The 24693-nt window shown below is 39.2% G+C and overlaps 1 protein-coding gene across 2 annotated transcripts; it reads right to left on the minus strand.

The window, feature by feature from the left end:
- si:dkey-178e17.1 (tricarboxylate transport protein B, mitochondrial) lies at positions 1–24319 on the minus strand. Of its 2 annotated transcripts, XR_006098166.1 has the most exons (10): positions 23679–24319; positions 11009–11116; positions 8579–8678; positions 4513–4651; positions 3943–4027; positions 3692–3796; positions 2516–2631; positions 2315–2388; positions 1600–1925; positions 1–1215 (listed from the first exon to the last, which is right to left on the minus strand). XR_006098166.1 is itself a non-coding variant. In XM_042421542.1 (9 exons), the coding sequence occupies exons 1-9, from the start codon at positions 23788–23790 to the stop codon at positions 1811–1813; spliced, it is 954 nt and encodes a 317-aa protein (XP_042277476.1). In that variant the 5' UTR covers positions 23791–24319; the 3' UTR covers positions 1–1810. The 2 variants fall into 2 exon arrangements, 1 of the variants encoding a protein (XP_042277476.1); XM_042421542.1 differs by having other exon boundaries at positions 1–1925.
- Positions 24320–24693: the final 374 nt, after the last annotated feature.

The following is a 24693-nucleotide window of genomic DNA, read 5'->3' on the forward strand; positions in this document are numbered from 1 at the left end:
TTTCCAGTTTTCAGATGCTTGTTTTAATGAGTTTTGAATTCCCCCTACAACAAAAGCCTTTACATTAAGCATGGACAAAAGGGAGGGGGGGCGGTGTTTATTGCACAAGCTTCATAAAGACCCACATACACACAAACACACACCCATATACGCACAGCCTCGGAAATACATTGACTTGCAATTGGCTACAGTATGTGGCAGTATAGGGTACATATTGTTAAATGTTTGGCTAAACAGAGAAATACAAAATAACGATGAACATCATTTCTAACAGAAATAAGAAACTAAAATCCATCATTACTTGAATACAATCATTACAGTGATACATATGACTGTTTAAATGTCACTATTGGTGATGCAAGGAAGAACTTCTTATACATTATTTTATAACAAACAACATGATTGGACCTCAGAAATCTCAAATTACCAGTAATATGATTAAGAGTTAAACAGGTTAAGCGGTCAATCACAGATGAGTTAAAGGCACATGAGTGAGAAAATCTTAAGTAAAAACAAACCCTGAATGACACATGGCACTGGAAATGGATGTTCAACAGATTGTGTAGGGAATGTAAGTAGAAGAGAGAATCACATAGATTGATAACTAATTATAATGTAAACAGAAGACAAATAATCATCAATGTTAGGATATAACTGCACTGCTTCCATTGGAGGGGAAGAGAGGTCTGAGTTTTACTTTGTCTGTATGACTCAGTGTTGTTGGGTCATTTAGACTCACAGTGAAATACAGCAATTAAGTATTTTTTTTCTAAACATCTTAAAAACACCTTTATACCAGACCTGATAACAGAAAATATAAAACAATCTTGACACAAGTGGCACAAGTTTACAGCACACTGTCTCTCAACCATCTAGATATTTAACATTCAATTTTAAATAAATACATTGATAAAATAGGTCACAATATGAATAATAATAATCCTCTCTTGTTAATATCATTATGCTACTTTTGCATGTTCTTACTCTGAATACACTTTCATAGTTTAATAAGTTTGGCATTTGGCACGGGAATAAAATATTCTATACTTTACAATAAAACTATAACCCTGATAGTAAGTTAAATTAGAATCTACATTGTATAAAAATAATCAGCATATTATAAATGTAAAATCATTCTATTAAAGGCTTAGTTATGGAGGTTACTGCAGTTTATATGACTGTAAACTGCAAACTGCTGCAGTCTGGCTCCTCTGGCTTTAAAAGAAGAAACAGAGAGCAACACTAACTCAAGAAAATCCAATATGACACCTGCATACATCAGTAAAACAGCTGTGAATGACAACAAATAATACCCTTCACTGAATGGGGCCATTTTTACAAAGTAGGTTTACAAAGAAAATGAACCAGATAAATTGAAAAAAGGCTCTGAAATATCTGCAAAAATGCTATTTACCAGCAGTCAACAATAAGTTTGAACATATTTGAACCAATATTCAGGTTTAGTTTCAATACAGACATCAGTATCTCTAGGATGCAGCCCATTTTCCTCTGTTATTTGGCGTTTTTAATCCCACTTTGTAAAATTGACCCTTGGTCTTGTCAGGTTTGTCAGTGCTGAGCAGCAAGCTCTATATTTACCCCAACTCTCCAGATGTGGGCAACACTGAGCCTCTTTTCTTCTCCGCGGCTCCTGTCTATGAGCATCTTTGACTTCCTTGTTAGCATTTGACACCGATCTAAGTTCAGCTTCTTGTCTCACCCCCCTTATGATAAGAGGTCTACTAAACTCAGATCTGTGTCTGAAGCAAGGGAAGCAGGAAGCCGCCACTCTCTATGTACGTCCAGCTGTTCATTCCGTCTTCCAGACTACATTCAAGACCTTCACCACCTCCTCATAGATGATGAAAACTATGGCCACATCCAGACACACACGGCCCAGCCGAGGAACTGTTCCCTTATAGAAACTAGAGATGGACAGAGAGTGCGAATGAATGTCGGCGTTTAGAAGAAGTTACATTTATTGACGCCTAACCAGACGCAGTGGCAGTCAAGTAAAACATAGCCAGATCAAGACATTGAAACATCTTAAAAAATACAAAACATTATACTCAAAATGGATGAATAAATACATTGGACCAAATATTAAATAGGTTTACTGAAGGTAAACATTTACATTTAATTCATGTTCCCTTTTTGTTTTGCATATGTCTGCATTAATTCTAAGGATTAACCAAGGCCAATAAGTGTTTAGAGCATAACTGAGAACACAGTGGAGGATCACCATGATAAAATGTCTGCTCTCAAACCAACACTATAAACCAAACCAAACTAAACAAAGTGAAGGTTTACTCACGCTGCCAAGCCTTCGTATCTCAGGATCTTAACAGCACAGTCCAGCGTGCTTTTATATTTATGTGCCTCCAGACCCTTCAGAAAGAAAAAGGAAAACGTTGTTATTCCTAATCAATGTCAGTATGTTGTGACAACGTCAGGACACCAGCAAGAAAACACAAAAAAGAACACCAACGGTGAACCTGCACTTTGATGTATGTACCTGCATCCTTGTCTTGATGACATCTAGTGGGGTGTTTCCAAACACACTGGCTGCTCCTGCTATGGCTCCAAAGGCTCCAGTCACCAAAGGATTAATCGCTTTATTGGGGTTATCACCTGGTGAAAGGACAAAACAGAAGACTCAGCAACAGTAACATGTATGAACAGTCACAGGGTGAGTAGCTGGTGAAATCCTGCAGGCAATTTGCAAACTCTTTAGACCTCAGATAATAAATGTGTCTAACATACTGTGTCCCAATTAAACACTATGTATCAATATACCTATATCTATCTGTATGTGTAATCTATATTTTCTCAGAAGGGCTTCTGCTTCCCATGAGAGTCTTATTTTATTGTATTTATTTATTTGACAGGGACACTGCTCATTAATAAACAGAAAAAAAGAACTGTAAATGTGTCAGTTAAAGAAAACCTAAGCTAAAATTATAATAAAATGACATCTTGTAAAATTCAAACAGAAACATAACGAATACACATCACAGAAAATGCCGACTGACTGAAAGTGCTTCTTTGAATAGAAATGATGAATTCTCTTCTTATGGTACCTCTGGTAACCTGAATGCTTGTTCTTTGCATAATAAATACCTGAAGTGGAGGAGAGGCAGTTTTATGTAAAATCTTATAAACAAGACAAAGATTAACATATTTTACTAAGTTTTCATACCTCAGGAGTTTATGTTTATTTTAAATTTGTCAGCTGTGGAAGCTGTTGGATGTCTGGCCCAAAATGTTAAGAGCAGGTTTATATAAAATTTCAAGTGGTTTCAGTGTAGATTTGTTCGCCTATATGTGACAATAATATACGACAATATGTGAAATGTGGAATGATCATAGCATACATATATGTCATGCCTGTTTCTGTGCTTATTGAGTTTCTAATAAATATAAAATTAGTTCAATTAAACCTAACTCTTTGGCATATTCTTTGAACATGAGATCTAAAGGAAAGAATCGATCCAGACAACCAGATACTAGTGACTATACTCAGTCACTTGGGTCACTCGGGACTCTAAAAGATTTAATTCACTAAATCTTTAAACACAAATCGCTTCTAACATGCACCTAAACTAATTTTCTAGCCCCTTTGAGTAGTGTTTTTTCAAATATCTCTTATAATCATAGACAGACAAACACATACAGCCTAATGCACACCGACCTTTGTACCAGTTCTTCAGAGATGTCATCACAAAGAACCGAATAGCCTGGTTGGATCCTTGTTTGAGGACGGTGGCTGTGAGACCCTGATATGTCCCTCTCAAACCTGTGCAAGCAGGAAGACAAAGGATATTTCACATTTAGTAAACAACTTGCTGTATTGACGGTACAGTTATTGACACTATTTTCAGCTGCACTACCCTGTCTGACCAGTAGATGTCAGGTAAACTATGAATTGAAGCTGGTCTTTACCTTGTGCTCTGATGATTTCTCTGACTCCGTGGTAGAAGCCTTTGTATTTGGGGTTTGCTGAAGTCTGGTCATGAATGAATTTAACCTTGAGAGATTTCAAAAAAGGGAACAGGATGATTATTGAAATGTTGTTTTACTTTTTAAAAAAAAAAAGCAGATACAGGATGGTGAAAACAGCGCAGACATTATTGAATCTTAATTGACATTTTTAAAAAGACAGATGCATGATTGACAGCAAGTGCAATAGACATCAGCTAGTTTGTGATTTCCAGACCTGATTTATATGGTTTAATCAGTTTTACTTTCTATTATTAGCTTAGAATAGTTATTTATATAAAAACATCTTCATTTGTGTCGAGAAATTAACAAATTATATAATGCTGGTTTATATAAACCAGCATTGTATCCTCTTAATGCCCATGTTTATCACACAAAAGATCACAAATTCACAAGTGTGATGGGAAGATGTTTCATGCATATTTGCGCTGGCTGGGCACCAAGTGTGCATGACACTAAAAATCAAACTAATCTAATCTAAACTAATCCAATTCTGTGCAGTTTATAACATACCTTAACAGTTTCCATGGGACAGACCACCAAAACAGCTTCCATCACCCCGGCTCCGAGCCCACACAGCAGGCCTCTGGTGCTGTCCAGTCGACCAGACTCGTCCTTTGCATGGTTACTGAGGAACTCAAACACCCCAAACCTAAGGAGAACAAAACCAGCAGGGAATTATGGGAAAAGTTAATGGAGGAGTGTCCAAAACCGCTGCAGGTCGAGTGAATAATGATCAGAAATTAAAGGATAGGTTCACAGTTTTTCAAGTCTAAAACAGTCAGGTGCTCAAACAGACATTGACATATGTTTTTCTTGCTGCAATCATTCCTCCTGTTCATACTGACCATTAGAAGATCCCTTCATAATGTGTTTTCAATGTAAGTGATGGGGGAAAAAATCCACAAGCTTCCTTCTGTACAAAAATGTATTTAGAAGGTCATTTGAAGCTACTATTAAGCTTCAGTTGTCCGAATTAATTAAATCAATTCAATATCTTTCAAAGTTACTGTCTTTTTGTCTGAAGATCCCTCCACTGAAGTGACATTTCAAAAAATTTTCTGATTTGCTCCTTTTTTTTTGGAGCTGCATTTCTCTCCTATGAAGCTGAGACCATTCTGCAATCTGATCAACACAGTTTTAATCACATAAGACATTACATAAAGTAGATAAATAAAATAAAAACACATAATTGGTAATATTGCAAGGGAAGACAATGAGGTGCTTGTATTATGATTATTATAACTATAGCTTATGAAAAAGGGGCCACGTATAAGAACATAACTGCGCTGCCCTTCATCAGCAGAAATCTGGTAGGTGAGGAGGATGTTTAAGCAGATGTAAGACCAGTTTCCTTTTCATGTCTCACTGAGTACAAATAAAAGCAGTATTCATCTCAAGCCAAAAAAACTTCTGTCCAACTCGGATTTTTACTGTTGACAAACTGCTGGAAGTGCACAATGTGCTTAAGGCTTTTATTGTATTGTATTGTCTTGCATGCGTCCTCATTAAAGATGCACCCATAAATTGTCGTGTCTCAGTAGCCAATGAGTGTCCAGCAACAGCTGCCATGGAAGCCAGCCAGCCCCGAGAGAGAGAGAGAGAGAGAGAGAGGTGTGGTTTGTGTATCAGTGCAATCAGAAAATGTTGTGCCAGCGAGTCCTTTGCAAGAAAGGTTATTTATAGATGGAATTGAATTGAAGAGGGGACGTTGCCCGGTACATTTAGCAAAAGGGGCGGGGGAGGACAGACACTTGCTCTTGATGAATGCTTTGTTTTCCTCTCTGGCTTTTCTCAGTCTGCCCAGACCGTCTACCTGCCGTCCTCATGGGTCTAACAGAATTCATTTCTTATCCCTCGGCTCATGTGAGTGGAGTTTTCTTCTCTGTCTGCCTTTCTACCGCAAGATTTTCTTCTGCTCATTAACCTTCCACATCTGTTCTCCTGTCGTCATTCCTCACACAGATTTTTTTGGTATTTGTTTTTGAAAGACTGGTTCCCCACAATTAACTGCCTCCCACTGTCAAGCAGGAAGAAACAACCTATAAAATGAGAATGTGTACTTCCCTAAAGCTTGCTCAGACTTTAAGGAGATGGCATCACACTTAATAACTCACCTTCTAAAACAAACGCTATTCATTAAAAGCTGCTGGAGAGATACATATATCCTGCTGCCAGGCCTGCTCCTTTGCCAATTTACTCTAATAAGTCACCCTTCACATTTTGGAGTGGACTAAAGTGGACTAAACTTAACATTTAGAATACGACCCTTCATGCTTTGGCCGACATCCACAGTCAGAGATGAGTCACTCTGGACAGCAGAGTGCTGCCCAATCTTCATTAAAGGGTCTTTCTACAAGGTCAGCTCTGCTGATGAGAAGAGGAGGTGAAGGAGAGGGAATAGAAAAGAAATAATGGAGGCAGACAGGAGAGAGGGATATAGATGTGGATGAAGGGTTAAGGGGAGGAAAAGGTCAAAGGCTTCCTTGTCTATCCCTCTCCTTTCTCTCTGACAACCCAACAGCAGACTGCATGGCGTGTGATGGTGTGCAGGCAATCAGTTAATGGGATGGGAGAGAAAGAGGGTTGGAGTGATAGGAAGGGGGAGGAAGAGATAGGGAGGAAGAAAAGAATGGATCGAAAAATTGGCTCAGTGGAAGCGGTGGTCAGTGGAAAAGTGCCAAAGTATTCTCTATAAATCTAATTTAACTGCCCTCCTCTCAATGGCTTTTAATCTCTCCATCATGTTTGCATTTTTTATTATTTTCTTCACTTTCTTTTGGTTCATGAGATGATTAACAAGATAGGAAAGCAGAAAAAACATATTTCTGTTCCACAAAACTTGCCTCTAATATTTTACATTTTCTTGTGAATTACTAAATAGGTTTACCTCTTCAGCCCTCTAGAAAGTATTCAATTAAAATAATAATTTGGTTGAACATCTTGTAACTCATAAACATATTCAAATTGTAATGACAGGTAGATATACAGTAGCTTTGTTAGTTGAAAAATGGAACCACTGCCCTAAATAACTGAAACAAAAACATATTTAAAGCTGCAACGATTACAACCTTCCCACAGAAGGTTATATTTTTAAATACAATGTAGTCATTTATATGTATTTCTAAATACAATGTAGTCACATAACAACATCAGTGAAAACCTCTCAGTGAAAACCAGCCTTAGAGTAGAAACAACACCACTCTGACTCCCTCTGGAAAGAGTGCTGAAAGCTGACTGACAAACTCATATGTACACACACACACACACACACACACAGACACAGACACACACGCACACACGCCCATTGACAGAGTATCAACACAAGTCTCCCTCTCTGTACTCCTATTGAGACCCTGCCTGAGTTTGAGTGGCATCTTTGCTCCGCCTGGCTGGACCTGTCTCTCATTCGTACAGACAGGCTCTACCCTCCAGCATCTCACACTCACACACATACACACACACACACACACACACACACACACACACACACACACACACACACACACACACGCATGCACACATGCACACACAAAGAAAGAAAGATAGAGGGAGAGAAGAGATAAAGAAAGGGAGACCAAAAGAGGGTGACAAAAAAAAGCATTTTGTGCAGTATTTGTGCAGTGTGTGTGTATGTGTGTGCGTGTATGTGTGTGTGTGTGTGTGTGTGTGTGTGTGCATGCACTGCACTGTGCACACTTGTCTGTAGATAAATGTCATTGCTGTAAAAGAAAACATAATTATACTGCAGTGTGGCATTTATGCCGTGCATTGTGGGTAATGGACTAGCATAATTGGAGTCTGTGAGTTAGTGGTTCCAGGTAAAAGCTAACAGTGTTCGTTTTATTTCAGCTTTTTTCTGCACACAAATATAGTCTATATTATAACGAGTTGTAATGTTTGTTTATTTACTTGCAGTTGTTACTCAAACATTTAACAGTTTTATGTTGTTTCCTGAAATCCAAATGACTAAAAATGAAATATCTTGTATATTTATGTTTAGAGTCTACACAAACATGAACATAATTCTATGTTACTGTAAGATTATGTTTGCTATACAGCAACAGATATAAATACATTTGTTATGTACTTGTTTATACATGTGTATGCATGTTTATGCTAAGGTAGATGTGGAAAGATTGCAAAAAAAAACTGGCTAAGTGATAAGCAGCAGGATTTTAAGGGAAATTTATAACCGTGTGTATGTGCGTGTTCAGTTCATGTCAGCTCTACTCTGCAAGTACAAATAACAGTAACTATTTGTTTGAAGGTCAAAGGTTACAGACAGATGTAAGACCTCATATCACCTAAAACTGATCTGTTAAGGAGAAATACTGAAGAGCTACCTAGAATTATCAAAAACTGGATCACAAAGAGGAGTTCTACTTTTATGCATTTTATTGAGTAATTTCTATTTTTTATTTCTAACAGTGTAGCAAGTAACTGAAGTTAATTTTACATTTCAAATCAGTTAGTTTACTTTTACCTAAGTAGATACATCCCTGCTAATACTACCTCTGCTTGAGTCTTGTACTTCTACTTTTTCTATTCTAACACTCTTTTAGAGTTTGTCACATACCTGACTGCAGATTTGGGTATAGATCCATAGAGTAGCGAGCTCAGTCCTCTGTACAGTCCTTTGACACCATGACCCTGTACCGTCTGTCTCACACAGTCACCTGGAAGAGGACACACAGACACACACATTACCGTAAAGCTTCAGTGTGTTGTTGTTCTGATATGTTCTCAGAAGCAAACCTCTGTGCTGTAGAAAACTTTCAGGAATTATTTCTCTGGTAGAAATGAGTTTCAATGAAACAGACAATACAGTATACAGTATTGTCTGTGGATTATCCACAGTAACCAGGACACTGTTTCTGGAAAGAAATGTTGCTGTTTTTCTTAAAAGAAACAAACAAAACTCAATTCTTCCCCATTGTGAAGGGATGACAGTGAAACTCCCACACACTACAGTAATATCTAAAAACCTGGCTAAGTAAAACCAAAACTATCTGCATGGCTAAATAAAACTAGAGGTAAATGAGAAGATATGTTTTTGTGATTTGAGTTAACTGACCCTTTACATAAAGAAGATCACAGCTGCTATAGTAGCATCTGTCTTTACAACAGGATGGTGAATGTAGTGCAGCTGTTTTCTGCCCTGTTTTGAAGGTAATACACCTGCTATTTTTAAATGTGATGAGAGCACAGACACCTGAAACATCTGTCCTTTATTTCTGGTGCACTGCCAGTTACAGAAAACTGCTGATGTAAATGTTTACGTGGATAAAAACTAAAACCACATATCGAGGGAGATGCGGATGCTATTTAAGTCTAGTTTCTCATCACTTAATGGGCCCCCCAAACCTTGATATTACCTTGGTACCAACCTCGGTATTCCTTTAAACTTGCTTCTTCTCTTGGAAATATCAGTCCAGTAATTTATGTTCTGCTCGCCAGCCAAATGCACAACTGAGCAGAAAAAGCAACAGCTGTCTTGAGTGCTCATTAGCATGATATCCAATCCTCAGAGCTGCAGCCAACTTTATTAGAATCTGTGTTTGTGTTTGTGCACACTGGTATGCATGGATGGTGAGTGTGCATGTGTGCACTGGTCTGTACTATGTCATATAAACAAGCACAGTGACAGCCTGCCAGAATCCCCAATGTACCTTGGGATGATGGGTAATTAGATAATGAGCTCCTGAGAGAGGCAAAGAGACAGGATGACGAATAGATAGACAGAGACAGAGAGAAATAGATAGATAGATAGATAGATAGATAGATAGATAGATAGATAGATAGATAGATAGATAGATAGATAGATAGATGCAGACAGATAATTAATGACAATTATTTAATTGTTGGCATATACTGTACATTAATAAACATTTTAAATATCCTTACATCTGCTCATAACTACATTATAGTGTGTTATGTTTATATACTAAATAGGGGGACTTAGTGAAGTGTTACTGTTATCTCTTATTTGAATTCAATTAATTTGGTGGTGGAAGACAAATACCAAAACTAAATGGAGTCAGCAAAAATGTATAGTTTGTATGAGTTTACATTATAGCATCCTGAGGCAGGGGTCCATTGTTTTCAACAATGTTTCCAGAGTTTCCACAATCCTATTGTTGTTATACAGTTAGTTTTAAAGAAATTCAGAGGTGGTCTGGGCCGCATACTGTATGGCCACATTCTTTTGGCAGTGTGTACGCAACTGTGTCCTGAGCCACACTGAAGGGCCGCCTACTCAATTGACAACCTCTGTGTAAGCGGAAGTATGTACTCTTTTATGGAGAAGGGTCAAGCCGCAGTCTTGCAGATCTACAAGACACACCCGCTTTACTACAGGACACGACACGACACACCCTGCCTGATATTGTCACCGAAACAGCATGTTACACAACACACCCTCCTGCCCCTAACCCTAATCATCTCACTGCTAATGTATAAACCTAACCTAGTGGGTGTGTCATGTAGTAAAGTAGATGTGTCATGTAGATACTTGAATCCTACTTGCATTTGCGTGTCAGCTGCATCATATTAAAGTGCAAAACAACAAGAAGAAACCACAACAACAGGCAAAATGGATTCTCGTGCATGGAGTACACACGAAACACACTGTCTGATTTCAATTTATTATCCATAATAAAGTCTCAATCTTCTTTTTGTCCTCTGTCAGAACACTTAACTGATAACTGCTCTTTATTAAAAAAGGACAGATCTCACAAAGCATGTTAACTCTTGTACGTGATCACATCTAAAATAAGGAAAAGACCTACTGCAGTTTATATAAACAGCTCTCCCAACTCTGGTAAATTGGTTTGCCTTGACTTTACTATCAGTCAGATGAATGGAAACATGTTGGTTTAACTAATATTTCACTTATATTTAATGTGAATTATTACCTCAGTTTCATTCAAATTTGAGTCAGGGTTAACTTTTCTCAATATAAGGGAGCACTATCAAAAATATTCTCTCACACACGCATCATACTCACCTATTCCTCTGTATTTGGGCGGGTTGGCCTTCTCATCCAGCTGTAACTGTGTCTTGACATACTCTGTGGGGAAGGTGATGCAGATCTCTATGCCACCTGCAATTCCACCTGGAAACACAGAAATCAGAGCAGATTTAGTTTAATATAAAGAACATAAAAATGTGCATAGATGAAACTGGAACTTATCAAAAAGTGAGCAGTAAAGAATGAAAAAAATGTCACAATGGTCAGGCAGCTTTGTTGACTTACTGACTAAACAGCCAGGCATACCATATCTGCCTGGCTGCAGCCTTACCAAGATTGAGTCAGTGCCACATCCCCTTATGAATTACAAGGTGGTGCCATTACGTCATGGATCATTACAGTGACTCCACAAATGGCTTTCCCTCCATAAACATTAAAAGCACTGCTGCCGAGGGAGGAAGAGTAACGAGCTGCGCGAAGATGAATCAAATGCTGCCACAGCTAAACTACACAGCGACTGTGCTGTCTGAGGAACGAACAGTCATCACAAGAGAAGGTTGTGTGAGGAAATTTTGTTACCTGTCAAATGTGGGGCTAATTTCTAAACCATGCGTTTAGTGTATGATTGTACAAAGTAAAATATACAGTGGGAAAATCAGTGAATGAAGGTGTGAGTGGCTGCTGCAGGGTTTGGCCTGAAACCAGCTACAGTTGATGAGTTGAGTAGATGAGGACGAGTGTCCAAAAGCAAAGCTAACGGACAATACAGATGAGTCACAAGGGAAGGCTGGAGGATGCGGAGAAGGCTGACATTAATTAAATTAACTGCACAGCCTGCAGGGAGGGGCTCCATTACCCAAGACCCTCCATTAACTCAATGACACACACACAGGCACACTGTGCTCACACATCATGTGGTAATAGACACAAGCACACACACACACACACACACACACTCCCATGAAGAGACAAAAGAAATTCCTAAAATCTAAAGTAATTCTTCTGGATAATTATGAGGAACATTTTACTGCACATTATGTACATTTGTGCCAAGTCAAGGAACCCGAAATGAAACTACCAAAAGACCACAACAGACCAACAAACGGGGAGTCAAAAATTGAAATGCCTTTCTTTCATCTCACACTGGCCCAAGGACAAGTGGTTTCAACAGAAAGTGGTTGTGATTTTTTTCTATTTCTGGGAATTACCAGCTGTGATTAGATGTTACTATATAGTTATTGAAGCAAATACAGTTATTGCCACACTTTAAGCTCAGATGCAAAAGTTTCATTTAAAAATGTTTCCAATGTGTAATGTGAAAAATGTCCATCTTAAAACCCCACTGTGTAGAATTGATGTGATAAAGCCTCCTTCAAATCATTCACAAGGCATAAGCAAGCAAGCAAGCAAAGTTTATTTATATAGCACCTTTCACAAACACCAGTTACAAAGTGCTTCACAGTCAAAGAAATAAAATAAAATAAAATAAAATGAAGTGAAATAAAAATAAAATAAAATAAAATCAGAATAAAGAAAAGCAAAGACACCAGATAAAATACACAAGTAGAGCAGATAAAATGGACAAGCTAAGATAAAATAGCACATACTACCCAAATGCCTGTCTGAACAAATGGGTTTTTAGCTGCTTTTTAAAGGAGTCTACATTATCCAAGGACCTTAAGCTTGTTGGAAGAGTGTTCCAAAGCTTAGGGGCTGCCGACTGGAAGGCATGATCCCCCTTAAAATGTGTACGAGGTACACTTAGAAAGCCCTGGGTGGAGGATCTAAGAGCTCGACTAGTGGTGTAGGGGTGCAGAAGGTCACTAATGTACTGTGGAGCCTGGCCATGTAGGGCTCTATAGGTGAGCACCAAAATTACAGTTACAGTAGTCCAAACGTGATGAGATAAAAGCATGTATTAACATCTCCATTTCATTTCTTGATACCACAGACCGGAGTTTGGCTATGTTTCTCAGGTGAAAGAAATATGATTTAGTTAGCGTCTTAACATGCACTTCAAAACTCATGGATTGGTCGAAAATGACACCAAGATTGCGCAGGCAAGACTGGGAGGATGAAGATAAGGCACCAAGGTTCTGCCTGATTGCTGACTGAAGATTGTCAGGGCCAAAGATCAGGTCTTCAGTTTTGTCTGCATTTAACTGCAGAAAATTGTTTGCCATCCAATTCCTAATTACGTTTAAACAGTTGTTAAGTACAGAGAGTTTGTGAAGCTCATTAGGTTTAAATGAAAAGTACAACTGGATGTCATCAGCGTACATATGGTAGGAGATGTTCTTGAAACTGCTGATGATTTGTCCTAGTGGCAGCATATATATGGAGAATAGAATGTGTCCCAAGACTGATCCCTGGGGGACACCACATGACAAAGCTGCAGTGTCCGACTTGAATTCACCTACACAGACTGACAAAGATCTATCTGTGAGGTATGAGGAGAACCACTCCAATGAAGTCCCAGAGATGCCCACCAAGTGATTTAGCCTGTGGATCAGAATGTGATGGTCCACAGCATCGAACGCTGTGCTAAGGTCCAATAGTACTAGAACAGAACAGTCTCTGCAGCCATTAAAATGTCATTTGAGACCTTCAGGAGAGCTGTTTCAGTGGAGTACAGTTAAACATCGAAATAAGGTTATTTCACCTGTTTCTTTTTCAGATCAACTAGTTTCAGAATTTTGTGTAGAGATCTAACTTATCTTGTGTCTTATTTCAAGATATTGACTCTGATTTTTTTAGAAAAATCACAATATAAGGAAAGCTGCATTGAAGAAAACCGGCAGAATTTTTATTTTACTTAAAGAAAAATAAGTCTTGAAGGCTACATATGAGTCTTATCACCTGTAAGGAGATGTTTTATGCAGTGTATTCAGACTAAAAGTCTAAATCATTTCTACTCTACAGCCCCAGTAAAGCAGTGTTTCTCTTATAAACATGCACATGTGTCATTAAGCTCTTGTTTTCTCAGTGTGGCTCTCCTCGTGTCACTGCTGCCAACACAAGCTTTATCACTGCGGCACCTAGAAGCAGGGTCTCTACTTGAGATATAATCATATATTTAACCCATGGTATATGTTGGACGACTTAAAATTAGCCAGTGAAATACCAAAAAGTTCCATACATACTTAAAGGGGACATAGCATGCACATTTCCAGGTCTATACTTTTATTCTGGGGCTCCACTGGAATACCTTTGCATGATTTACAGTTTATAAAAAACTCTTTATTTATCTTATACTTCTCCTTTATGCAGCCCCTCAGTTCAGCCTCTGTCTGAAACAGGCTGTTTTACCTCCAGTCTCTTTAAGGCCCCTCTCCCAATGAACCAACTCTGTTGTGATTGGTTAGTTTCCAGACGCTGCCCCTCGGCAGACTTCCAGCGGCTCCGGAGGCTACATAAACAAACAATAATCGTAGGATTTCATATCTTTTTCTCCTTTACTCAAAATCTCAACTTCTGAAATACATCTTTACGTGTTTGAGCCGAAATCTGATTCCAAAATATGCGAGTGGTCAATGTCGACTGGTAAGAATGGGTAACTTTTAACAGTCAGAGGGAGCATTTTTACATACGTTAACCTCAAGTTTTGGAACATTGACCATGTTTAACATCTGACATTATGACAGTATATAAAAGACAGAAAATCACAAAAAGCATGTTATGTCCCCTTTAATGTACAAAACATTAGGAACGTCTTTCTGATTTTGAGTTGCGTCTCAAAGCCCAAAAAGCCTCTGAATCATCTGCTTCTCTCCACTTAAATCTCCTTTGCTGTGAGTAGAGGTGATTTAATAAAGGAAATCGATAAGGGAACATTTCTTTTACTTAAGGCTGCACCACAACTTAATATACTAATTTATTGTCTTTCGATATCATTGCATTGTACGAGATTTCTAATATCGAAATGTTGTGGTTTACAACTTTTACATGTAAATCTATTGTAAATTAAATACCTGAGAATGTATATTCTCTGAAAGTTTTATTGTATTTTGGTCCAACTAAGCATTATATTTATTCATACTAATTTTATCCACTGTGTCAAACATGATTTTGAGTTTTTCATTGACTATTCATTGAGTACTTTTTCGTTAATTGGATTCACCTGATAAGCACACGTAGTAAACAGTAACTAAGCTGAATCATGACGTTCATGTGATCACACGCACAGAGTTTAAGTGCCAGGCATGTAAGCTGTAATTCCTGTAATCCTGGTGAAGTAGTGAGTAAACGTGGCCTCCTGAGACGTAACAGAAATCACATGAGCTTTACAAACGCTCTGTTCTAACCGTGATGATCCGGGCTCAGTGGGTCAGTGTGTCTTGGGAGAAGAAGAAACAATTAACCTCATTCATCTGTTTTCAGCCAAGACGAAGCTGCCCGTGAAAACCAACCAGCAGCCACTCAGATGCAGCAAGTCAGTAACAGATACAAACACAGCACACATGATCAATCCTCATCAGACACACAGTGCCTGTGAAGGAAATGAAGCTTGTTTGTCTTCTAGTCCATTTTGCAGCAGTACACACACACACACACACATATCCGCTCAAACATTTACAGGTGACAACTTAAATGACTCCAGTAGAGCTGCCAAACGTGGGTTACATGAGCAAAATGGCCATTAATCTTTATCTTCACAGGCTTGCTCTCCACTTCTGTTCTTATTTTTTCTCTCAGCAGCACCTTCCTTCCTCCCTCCTCATCATCCAACTACTCTTCTCCACTCTGTGTCATAAAATCAATGCATCCACATAGATCGCTGACACTTACTATTACACGGAAAAGAAATGGAAACGGCACTGGAGCAATACTCAGAGTGAAAAACAGTGTAGTGCCTGACACAAAGCTGCTTCCTTACAAACATGAAACTTCCACAAGCTGAACAGCAGTTTAATAAATCAGACACAGAATGCAAAAATTGATGGACTGTGTAAAAGGTACCACACTGACTCTCTGGCCATAAAAAGTAAATTTATAATTTAATTGACTCACTTTAGACTTCACAGCTGGGCCCCAGCTCATGCTGCTACCCCACAGTTTATACAATGCAGGGCCAAAAGTCTGTAGACACCTAGCTGCAGGGATTTGCCCCCCAGCCTTGGTGAGTTCTGGTTGATGTTGGATGATACAGCCTAGCTTGCAGTCTGCGTTCAGGTTCATGCAAAAGCTGTTGGATGGGGTTGAGATCAAGTTCCTTAATGCCAAAATGGAAAAACCATGTCTTAACCTGGCTTTGTGCACAGGCGCCTAGTTGTGTTGAAACAAGAGAGAGTGCTTTCTAAACTTTTGCCACAAAGATGGAAACATACTATAGTCAAAAATATAATTCTCTGCAATAGCATCAAGATTTCCTTAAATTAGAACTAAGGGATCTTACCCAAGCCATGAAAAACAGCCCCAGACCTAAAGTGTGTGGACTAGTGCTGCAACTAAAAATTATTTTGATTCATCATCAATTGGTCTGCCGATTATTTACTCAATGAATCAATTAATTTATTTGGTCTATCAAATGTTGAGACTAAAGCCCAAGGAGGCATCCTCAAATTGCTTGTTTTGTTCATCCAAAAGTCCAAAACCCAAAGATATTCAGTTTACATCACATAAGTAGAGTTGCAATGATCAGTCACAGAAACATATTTGCCAACTACTTTGCCAATCAATTCATTATTTTGCGTCATTTCTTTAGAAAAATTACAAAAAATCTCTGGTTCCAGCTTCTTAAATGTGAATATTTTCTGGTTTCTTTAGTCTTCTATGATAGCAAACTAAATATCTTTGGGCTGTGGACTGTTAGTTGGGACAAAACAAGACGTTTGGGGACCAGAGAAAATAGTGGACAGATTAATCAATAATGAATATAATCATTAGTTGCAGCCCTACACATATGACAAAGAAAAGCAGCTAATCATCACAACTGAGCAGGTGGAACTATGCAACATGTGGCATTTATGACAATTATAGATCAATGATTTCAGCTCTGGTGTTCATATACTTTTGGACATATAGTGAATACTGTATGTGCACATTCACACACATGCATGAATGTAAGATGCACAAATGTACAGCCACTCGTTCTCCAATACAGAGGCACAGAGGAGGCCAGGTGAGCAAGCAGACAGCCAGCTGACAGGGAGGACCAGTTTCTGAAATCTTGTCCTGCCTGCTTCAGTAACTCTAATGAGCACCCAACACATCTGTTCCACTAAGAAACTTCCTTTTTTAAATAGAACTGCCACTCTAGCACGGCCCGTGAATGTAACGGTTTCTTAACATATTTGAAGCTACATTTCCTTTAAAATATTATTTTTTTTGTCTGGCAGCATAGTCGACGGTTCGGCTTGCTGCCTTGTAGAGTAGATGACTATAATTTTAAGCACTGCTGCTGTAGACCCACTTTTAATTTGCAGTGCTGCCATTTTTGGCTAAGTTCAACTCAAACAATAAAACCCAAAACAGTCAGCAATGTGTATCCATGTGTGTATGCTTGTGTGCATGTGAAAATTAATAAGCAGTTTTGCAGCAGAATCTATTATTCATCCAGATGTTCTTTATTTAGAGTATTATCTCACTTTATATTCTCTGGAGGGATGAGGATGGGGGGATAATTTGAGGGAAAGATGTTATTACGTCCATATCTCCAGTCCAAACATAGCCGGAGGACTGATGTACTTCAAACACGAGGTGTCCTATTAATAGACTTGTAATATTTCTGTTTTCCTCACGCAAAAGATGAAAAGAATTATTCATCTGACGTCTGGCCTTTTACGCTTCCTCTGTCCTGAACAACAGTCCCCAATGCTACACTGATGCTTAATTACAGGAGGGATGTTGATTAATTTTACATGGGAACTGCTTTAACTGCTTATAAGCCTGTAGCATGCAGATTATACAAAGATTTACATGAACAAGACAACTACATTCAAGTTGTTTTGACAGTGTGTACAGTTGTAGACAAGCCTGATCACACTCACTTCAAGGGCCAAACAAGTAGGTTTCTTTAAATTTACATAACTACATTTGATTACCTACCTGGATTCACTGAGGGTTCTTTTTACTACAAAATTAACTTGGAGAGGCAAAACAAGCTTGTAACCCAACATACAGTATATATATACATATACATATATATATATATATATATATATATATATATATATATATATATATATACATATTCAGTCTGCTTTTTAAGCATCTTTAAGCATAGATTTAAGCATGTTAAGCATTGATCTGCATTCATAAGCAACAGCTGTCAAAATTTCAAACCCTAAAACAAAGAATAAACAACCATAGATTGTGTTAGATTTGACAGTTTCCTGTCAAATATAACACCCTGAAAACCATACTATCACATGACTACTTGAGATAGGGGTTGCTGGTATTGATGAACCCACAGAGAATTATCACTCCACTCCACTGTCGCCCTCAGCTCTACGCAGCTTTGTAGCATCTTTCAGCTTATTGTTTTGGTTTTACGGCCCACGACTTTATTGTTTTGGCTCACTCTCACTGCTCTTGTAGTGTCATTTTCTAAAAAGCCATCGTACACTACCTAGCCAACACCGGACAGCAAGCAGACAAAGTTAGCGACTAGCTAGTGAACATAGTGGAGCATTTAGCAGCTAAAGAGCCGGATATTTCCCTCAGGAGTTGGTAGAGAGTAAAACAACCCTGTCGCTCCTAAGAAAATTGATTTTCAGGGTCTTTTGGAAACCACCTTTCTCATTGTGGACGTTGGAGTGTATTTGAATGTACCAGTAAAGCACTTGCTTGAAAATGGATTACCACACTGTGATTACATAACTTTGACAAAAGATGTTGGCAGCAAATTGTTCACTGTGATGGATCACCCATCACCAGGCAAGTTTCAAGTCTCTGCAAACCGTTAAATGAAGGGAAAACAAAGGCTGACTGGAAGGTAGACGATCAATCTAAAGACAGAATGCTTTAGAAAAGGGTTGTTTAATATTATGTCATTTATAATTACTGAGATAAAATATGAAAAACCACCGCTTTGGATCATTTATCAACCTCTAAAAAAAACGTAATACTGAGGTATCCGTCCTATATTATAAATTTCCACACTCATTTCTACATTGCTAGGTGTTTGTGTGTCTATGAAAGCAACATCTAGTTGACAAGCTGTTAAGGTGGGGATGGCTCGGGGGTGAACAGAGGACTGTACTGTGATTTATTATCTCGCCTCCTGGTACTCGGGGTCTGGGAGCAGCAGAACAGCGGAGGGGAGTGGACTATGTGCGTCGCTTGTGACGCAAGGAAACAGGGAGTAAGCGCTCATTTTTGACGAGCCCTCTGAGCCTGAGAGGAGACAGCCACTCAGAAGACCTCACTGGCTGCCCTGAGGCTGGAGCGAGAGAGTGACGGAGGGAGGGAAAAGGAGGCAAAGAGAGCAGAAGAAGTGGCATAAAACAACCCTTGTCTCAGTGGAAATTCAGGAAATCGAGATATAAAAGAAACTTTCTCTTGCTCTCCATCCCTGACCGTGCACCCTCCTGAGCAGACGGGTTGTAAATGAAAGCTACAACAGTGCATGAATGCACAACAGCCAGTGAATCAGGACCCATTTATCCAGCTCTCTCCCCCTCAGGCCTCACACAGAAAAAACTCGACCTCTTTCCGTGTCTCAACTTCAGTCATCACCAGTGGCTGCTGAGAGAAGACTTGAGTTGACCAATGGGAGCAAAAAGAGCTCACAGACCTCTAAAAGCTTTAGAATTGTGCAATGTGCACCCCTCCTCCCCAAACACTGTCTATGTGGGCTCTCTAATGCATTAAGCTTTGACCTTCTACTTCTTGCTTTGTCTACTTAGAGCCTTCGGGCATGTACAAGTGATTCTCTGCCTCCACATAGACATACCGCTAACCATAACAGATAAATCTGAAGTAACATTAGCATGTCAAAGCACTGGGAGGGGTGTCAGTTGGATTTATGATCTGCCACAGCTGAGTGAGAAGATTTTTTTTCATCCTGACACTGTAAAGTATCAGCCGTGGTTTTTGACTCAGGTCAATGAGGCAGTTTATCTATCGCTGAGTCATCCCAGCAAAGCTCTGAAACATGTCCTTTCGTCAGACTACACACACTGACACAAGCTTTCATTTCCAAACCTCTGAAAGACAGTGAGAAATCAATGCTTCCTTGTCAGTGAGGCCTGGAGGAGAGTCAGAGACAGAGAGGATGCAATCGCTCCGCTGTTGCAAAACTGGACAGACAGGCCTGAGACGAGCTCAACCACACAGTGGGGTGAACAGGGAGCAACACGGGGCCGAATCCAGTCAATCAGGCTGCCGGCAGCTGATGGGGGAGGGGAAAGGTCTCGCCATGGGAAGGTTTCCAGTTCTCAGCAGCTGATAGGACGACATGACTCAGGAGAGGAGATTTTTTTTCTATTCACTCTACTCGCCATAAAATCATGAGCTCTAAACACTTTTCCAACTTTATGATCCATTTTTTATGCTTTTGATACAATTCAAACCATGTCAGTGTGTGATCTTTATGTTAGATTTAAACTAAACTTAAATTGGAAAATCACTAATTGTATGAAAACAGAAGTAACAGATTATTATAAGTTGTTTGTTTTTTTCCCTCTATATTCATTATTGTAACTTCACATGGACACAGGTAGACAGATTGCTTTCAAATCTAAATTAATTGAATTATATAAAGCACTTTGAATTTCCATGTGTATGAAATGTGCTGTAAGGTTCTGTAACCATTGAAATGAATGAGACAAGTACATTTAGTTTGAATGTATGAATGAATAAAAGGGAAAACTAGTTGTTGAAGTACTGTTTAAACTGTCCATCAATGTTTGAATTAATTTTGTTATTACAGTCAGATAAGCCAACAGTTATATGCAAACTAGATGCCTTTTTAAAGAATGTTTTACCTTTGTTCAAGTTATTTTTGTTGCACTTCATTCCTGCCAGTGTTTTGTCATTATTGTATTGTGTATGTTGTTTTTACTCCATACCATGTGACCCTGATCTCACTTTCATTATATCAAAAGGGGTTAAGCCACTGATGTTAGTCGCTATGTAAATCATTAACATTAGAGTGGCAATGATTAGTTCATTAACAGGAAATTAATCGCCAACTATTTTGATGGAATCGATTAATTGTTTTTAGGGCTGTAGTCTCCTGGTCGACTGGTCGATTAGTTGGTCGATATGCTCTCGTCCAACTAAATTCTCATTGGTCGAATAATCTCTGTGTTGCTTTCAGAAGAAGAAAAGTGCTGCATCAGTAGCCTTCAAGGATTTATCCATTATTTCCTGAGGCGGGAGGGACAGACAAACAAATTACGTGTGAAAACGGGGGTGTTTTGAATACACAAGTTTGAACTCGCCCAACCTAATTGAGGCTGCTAGGTCTGACTGTTTACTGAGTGTTTACTGTACGTACTGAATGATTACTGAACCAGCGTTTCTCCTGTAATAATATGTATGTAATAATAGTTCTCAGTTTGGCAATAAATGTACAGTATGTACCCCCCCCCCCCCCCCCCCCCCCCACACACACACACACACACCTACAGCCATAATTGTTTCAAGTAATTTTTAAGAAAGAAAAGTAAGAAAAACTATGAAACTCTTTGGTTCCTGCTTCATAAATGTGAATATTTTCTGGTTTCTTTAGTCCTCTATGATAATAAACTGAATATCTTTGGGTTTTGGACTGTTGGCCGGGACAAAACATGAAATTTTAAGTTGGGATTTGGGAAACAGCCATCGATATTTTTCACCATTTTCTGACTTTTTAAAAACCAAATGACTAATCGAGAAAATAATCCACAGCAGATTCATCGAGAATGAAATTATTCGTTAGCTGCGGCCTTAATTGACATTAAATAACATAACAACCTGGTTTTCTTCATGTAAACGCTTATTAGATCCCTTCATTTGGCATCCGCACAAAAAGTTCATTTTCAATCTTCAATCAAAAGGAATCCATCCAGAACGATGAAATATTCAGCATGAAACTGTTGCCAGAGCACAAGGCTGAAATCAACAGCATGCTGCCAAATCTCAGCATGTTGCCTCAATACAAGAGCACCTCCAAGAGCCTCTCAAATCAACTGGAGCTGCTGCCCCCCGATCATCAAAACACATGAGAGGGTCGAGCAGCAGCAGAGGAAGGTGGGAGTTTCTGAACCTCAGCGGGGATAAACCCATGAATCACAGAAATGGCTCAAACAAGCATGACTGAAATAGTCAATCAATTAATCAATCTGTTCTACTGTTTCTGTCATTCATCAAATAAAAATACCAAACCATTGCTGTGCACAGCATCAAGGCAATGATTTATATCAAGAATAAATTGGTTTTTTTTGGGTGGGTTGAAGATCAAACTTAAGTCTAACTAAAGCTGACAAATACTGTCATGGTATCAGAGAGCAGAACCACAACCACAAACTAACAGAACAACATTACAGTTTGAGAGAACAATCAAAGTCCATTTAGCAGCTGTTCAGGAGCTTTCAATCACATCATCAACAGATGGATTTTGCCCGGTCGTCATGGAAATTTTAAGCCAACATGTACAAGAAACCCTGGATGAAAACTGGAAATTTGAACGTCTACAATTCCATGAGAACTGGGCTGACGAGGATCATGTGATATGACAAAAAGCTTTATAAAAGCTACTAAACTGATCTTGTACTGAGACTGTCTTCTCAGCAGCTGCATCCGAGGTTAAAATGAACTTTGAGCCTCGACATTAAAGGTGTTGTTTGTGTTCTGCTCACCATCACACATTAGCTGAGACCTTTCTGTGAATGTCTTCAGTGTCCTCTACCCTGCTGCATGCATCACTCTGCTCTAATAGCATTATGTGAAGTGCACTAAGAGGTGATCTTTAGATTAGATAAAATCACATCAGTGCAGCAGCTAAAGATCCCAACCATGACAAAAACAGAGGCACAGAAGAAGAACAAAACTGCTTTCCTCTTCTTAAACACTGAGCTCTGAAGGCCTTTTCCTTTTTGCTTCAAGGGTCACAGGGGTCAACGTAGTTTAAGGGTAAGTGGCAGTAGTTGATGGAAAATGACAGAACTCTAAAATCTAGTTTTACCAGCTCAATGTCTATGTTTAGAAACTGAAATTGCAGCTCACACAGCTCCACAAATCCCAGTCTCTCAGAAGCATGAAGTGAAATGTGTCATTTGAAAGAGAAAGGCTCTAATTAGGCTTGATCCTTGCAGCAACATTTAAACAATAATAAACACAAAGCAAACAGAACTTACTCTCTTCTACAGCAATCTTGTTTTTTATGTTTTGGATTAAAGTAGTCTACATGGCAAAGTGTTTTATTCGTGGTGTTTCAAAATGATATATATATAAACAATATTCAAATATTCTTAGCCTGTTTGTGGACACAATATGGGATTTCAACATTTCCTTAAATTGCAGGCTAAAGACTGGACCTAAGAGTATCTCCCTCATTATAATGTGAAAACAGGAAGCTTTATGTTTTTTAAAGGTTTTGTCTTAATACTATCTGTCCAGTATTTATGACACTTATTCGCTCCGATGCGCACCAGAAACAAGCAAAGACAAAGTATTTACCGCTTTATCCAGCTGTGACACCATACCACTCTTCCTCGTATACACAGTGACATTATGACCAACTCTGACTTTTCCGCAAGACCAAATGTGATGAACTTACCTGCCAGGATCGCCTTTCCCGGGTGAGTTAATTTCGCTTTCCCCGCCGGCGCCGCTGCCGCCAGACAGCGCGGTCTGTGAAACGGGCTAATAAATGTGCCTTTTCCCTGCATTGTTACTAGAAAACACACACACTCAAATCAACGCTGAGCTTTTAAAATGTCGTGAGCTTTATCTTAAAGTGGTTGGGCTTGCAATTTTTTTTTTCAAGTCGACTGGAGCGCGCAACACATGGACCGCCGCTGCCTGGTGCGCTTTCCTGGATGCAGGTGATCTCTGATGCGTCCGGAGACTCTGGCGGATCTCTCTGTTGACAGTGGGCGGATACTGGGACTGTCAAGGAAGTTGGGATTTTCTATATCCAATATCTGTTATTTGTAACCATGGTAACTCTGTATCACGACAATAGTACGTAAGAGAGCAAAGCAAACCGGAAGCAAGAAGGGGCGGACGAAAAGGTGTATCCGTATCCTGCAGCGTGGGATTTGGCAATTTCACCTGACAGCGAGTGAACTGAAGCGATCACGGAGCCTGGTCTGTGATAACGGATAGTAGGAGGCACACTCCGGGTGTTTGTATGAGCGCAGGGTGAGAGGAGAGCGGCCACTTTTGTGCCACAACAGAAGAAGGGCGGGGCGCAGCCTCTCTCTCTCTCTCTCTCTCCGCTCTGTCTGGATTATCATATGAAAGCATCTCAGCGAGGAAGAATAAAACCTGATTCCCCTGTTATTAAATCTTTTACTGCCAAAACCTTAAGCATTGCCCAGTGTGCAGCAGGCAGTAATAGGACAGCCACACCCTTCCCACACAAAGAGGCTGCAGCTCTCACAGGGACTGAAACCATCAATCAGGTCTGAGCAGCTTGGTGACCAAAATGTCAGTGTGGCTCTACCAAAGTATGGAAATAAATATATGTTGCATAATGTTCACCGCTATGAAAGTCCCCACCCAACCCCCCAAAACACACAAACAATAGAGGCCGAACCCTCTAGAGCAGTGGCTCTCAAAGTGGGGTT

This window comes from Thunnus maccoyii, chromosome 9 (genome assembly GCF_910596095.1).
Source record: "Thunnus maccoyii chromosome 9, fThuMac1.1, whole genome shotgun sequence".
NCBI classification, from domain to species: Eukaryota; Metazoa; Chordata; class Actinopteri; order Scombriformes; family Scombridae; genus Thunnus; species Thunnus maccoyii.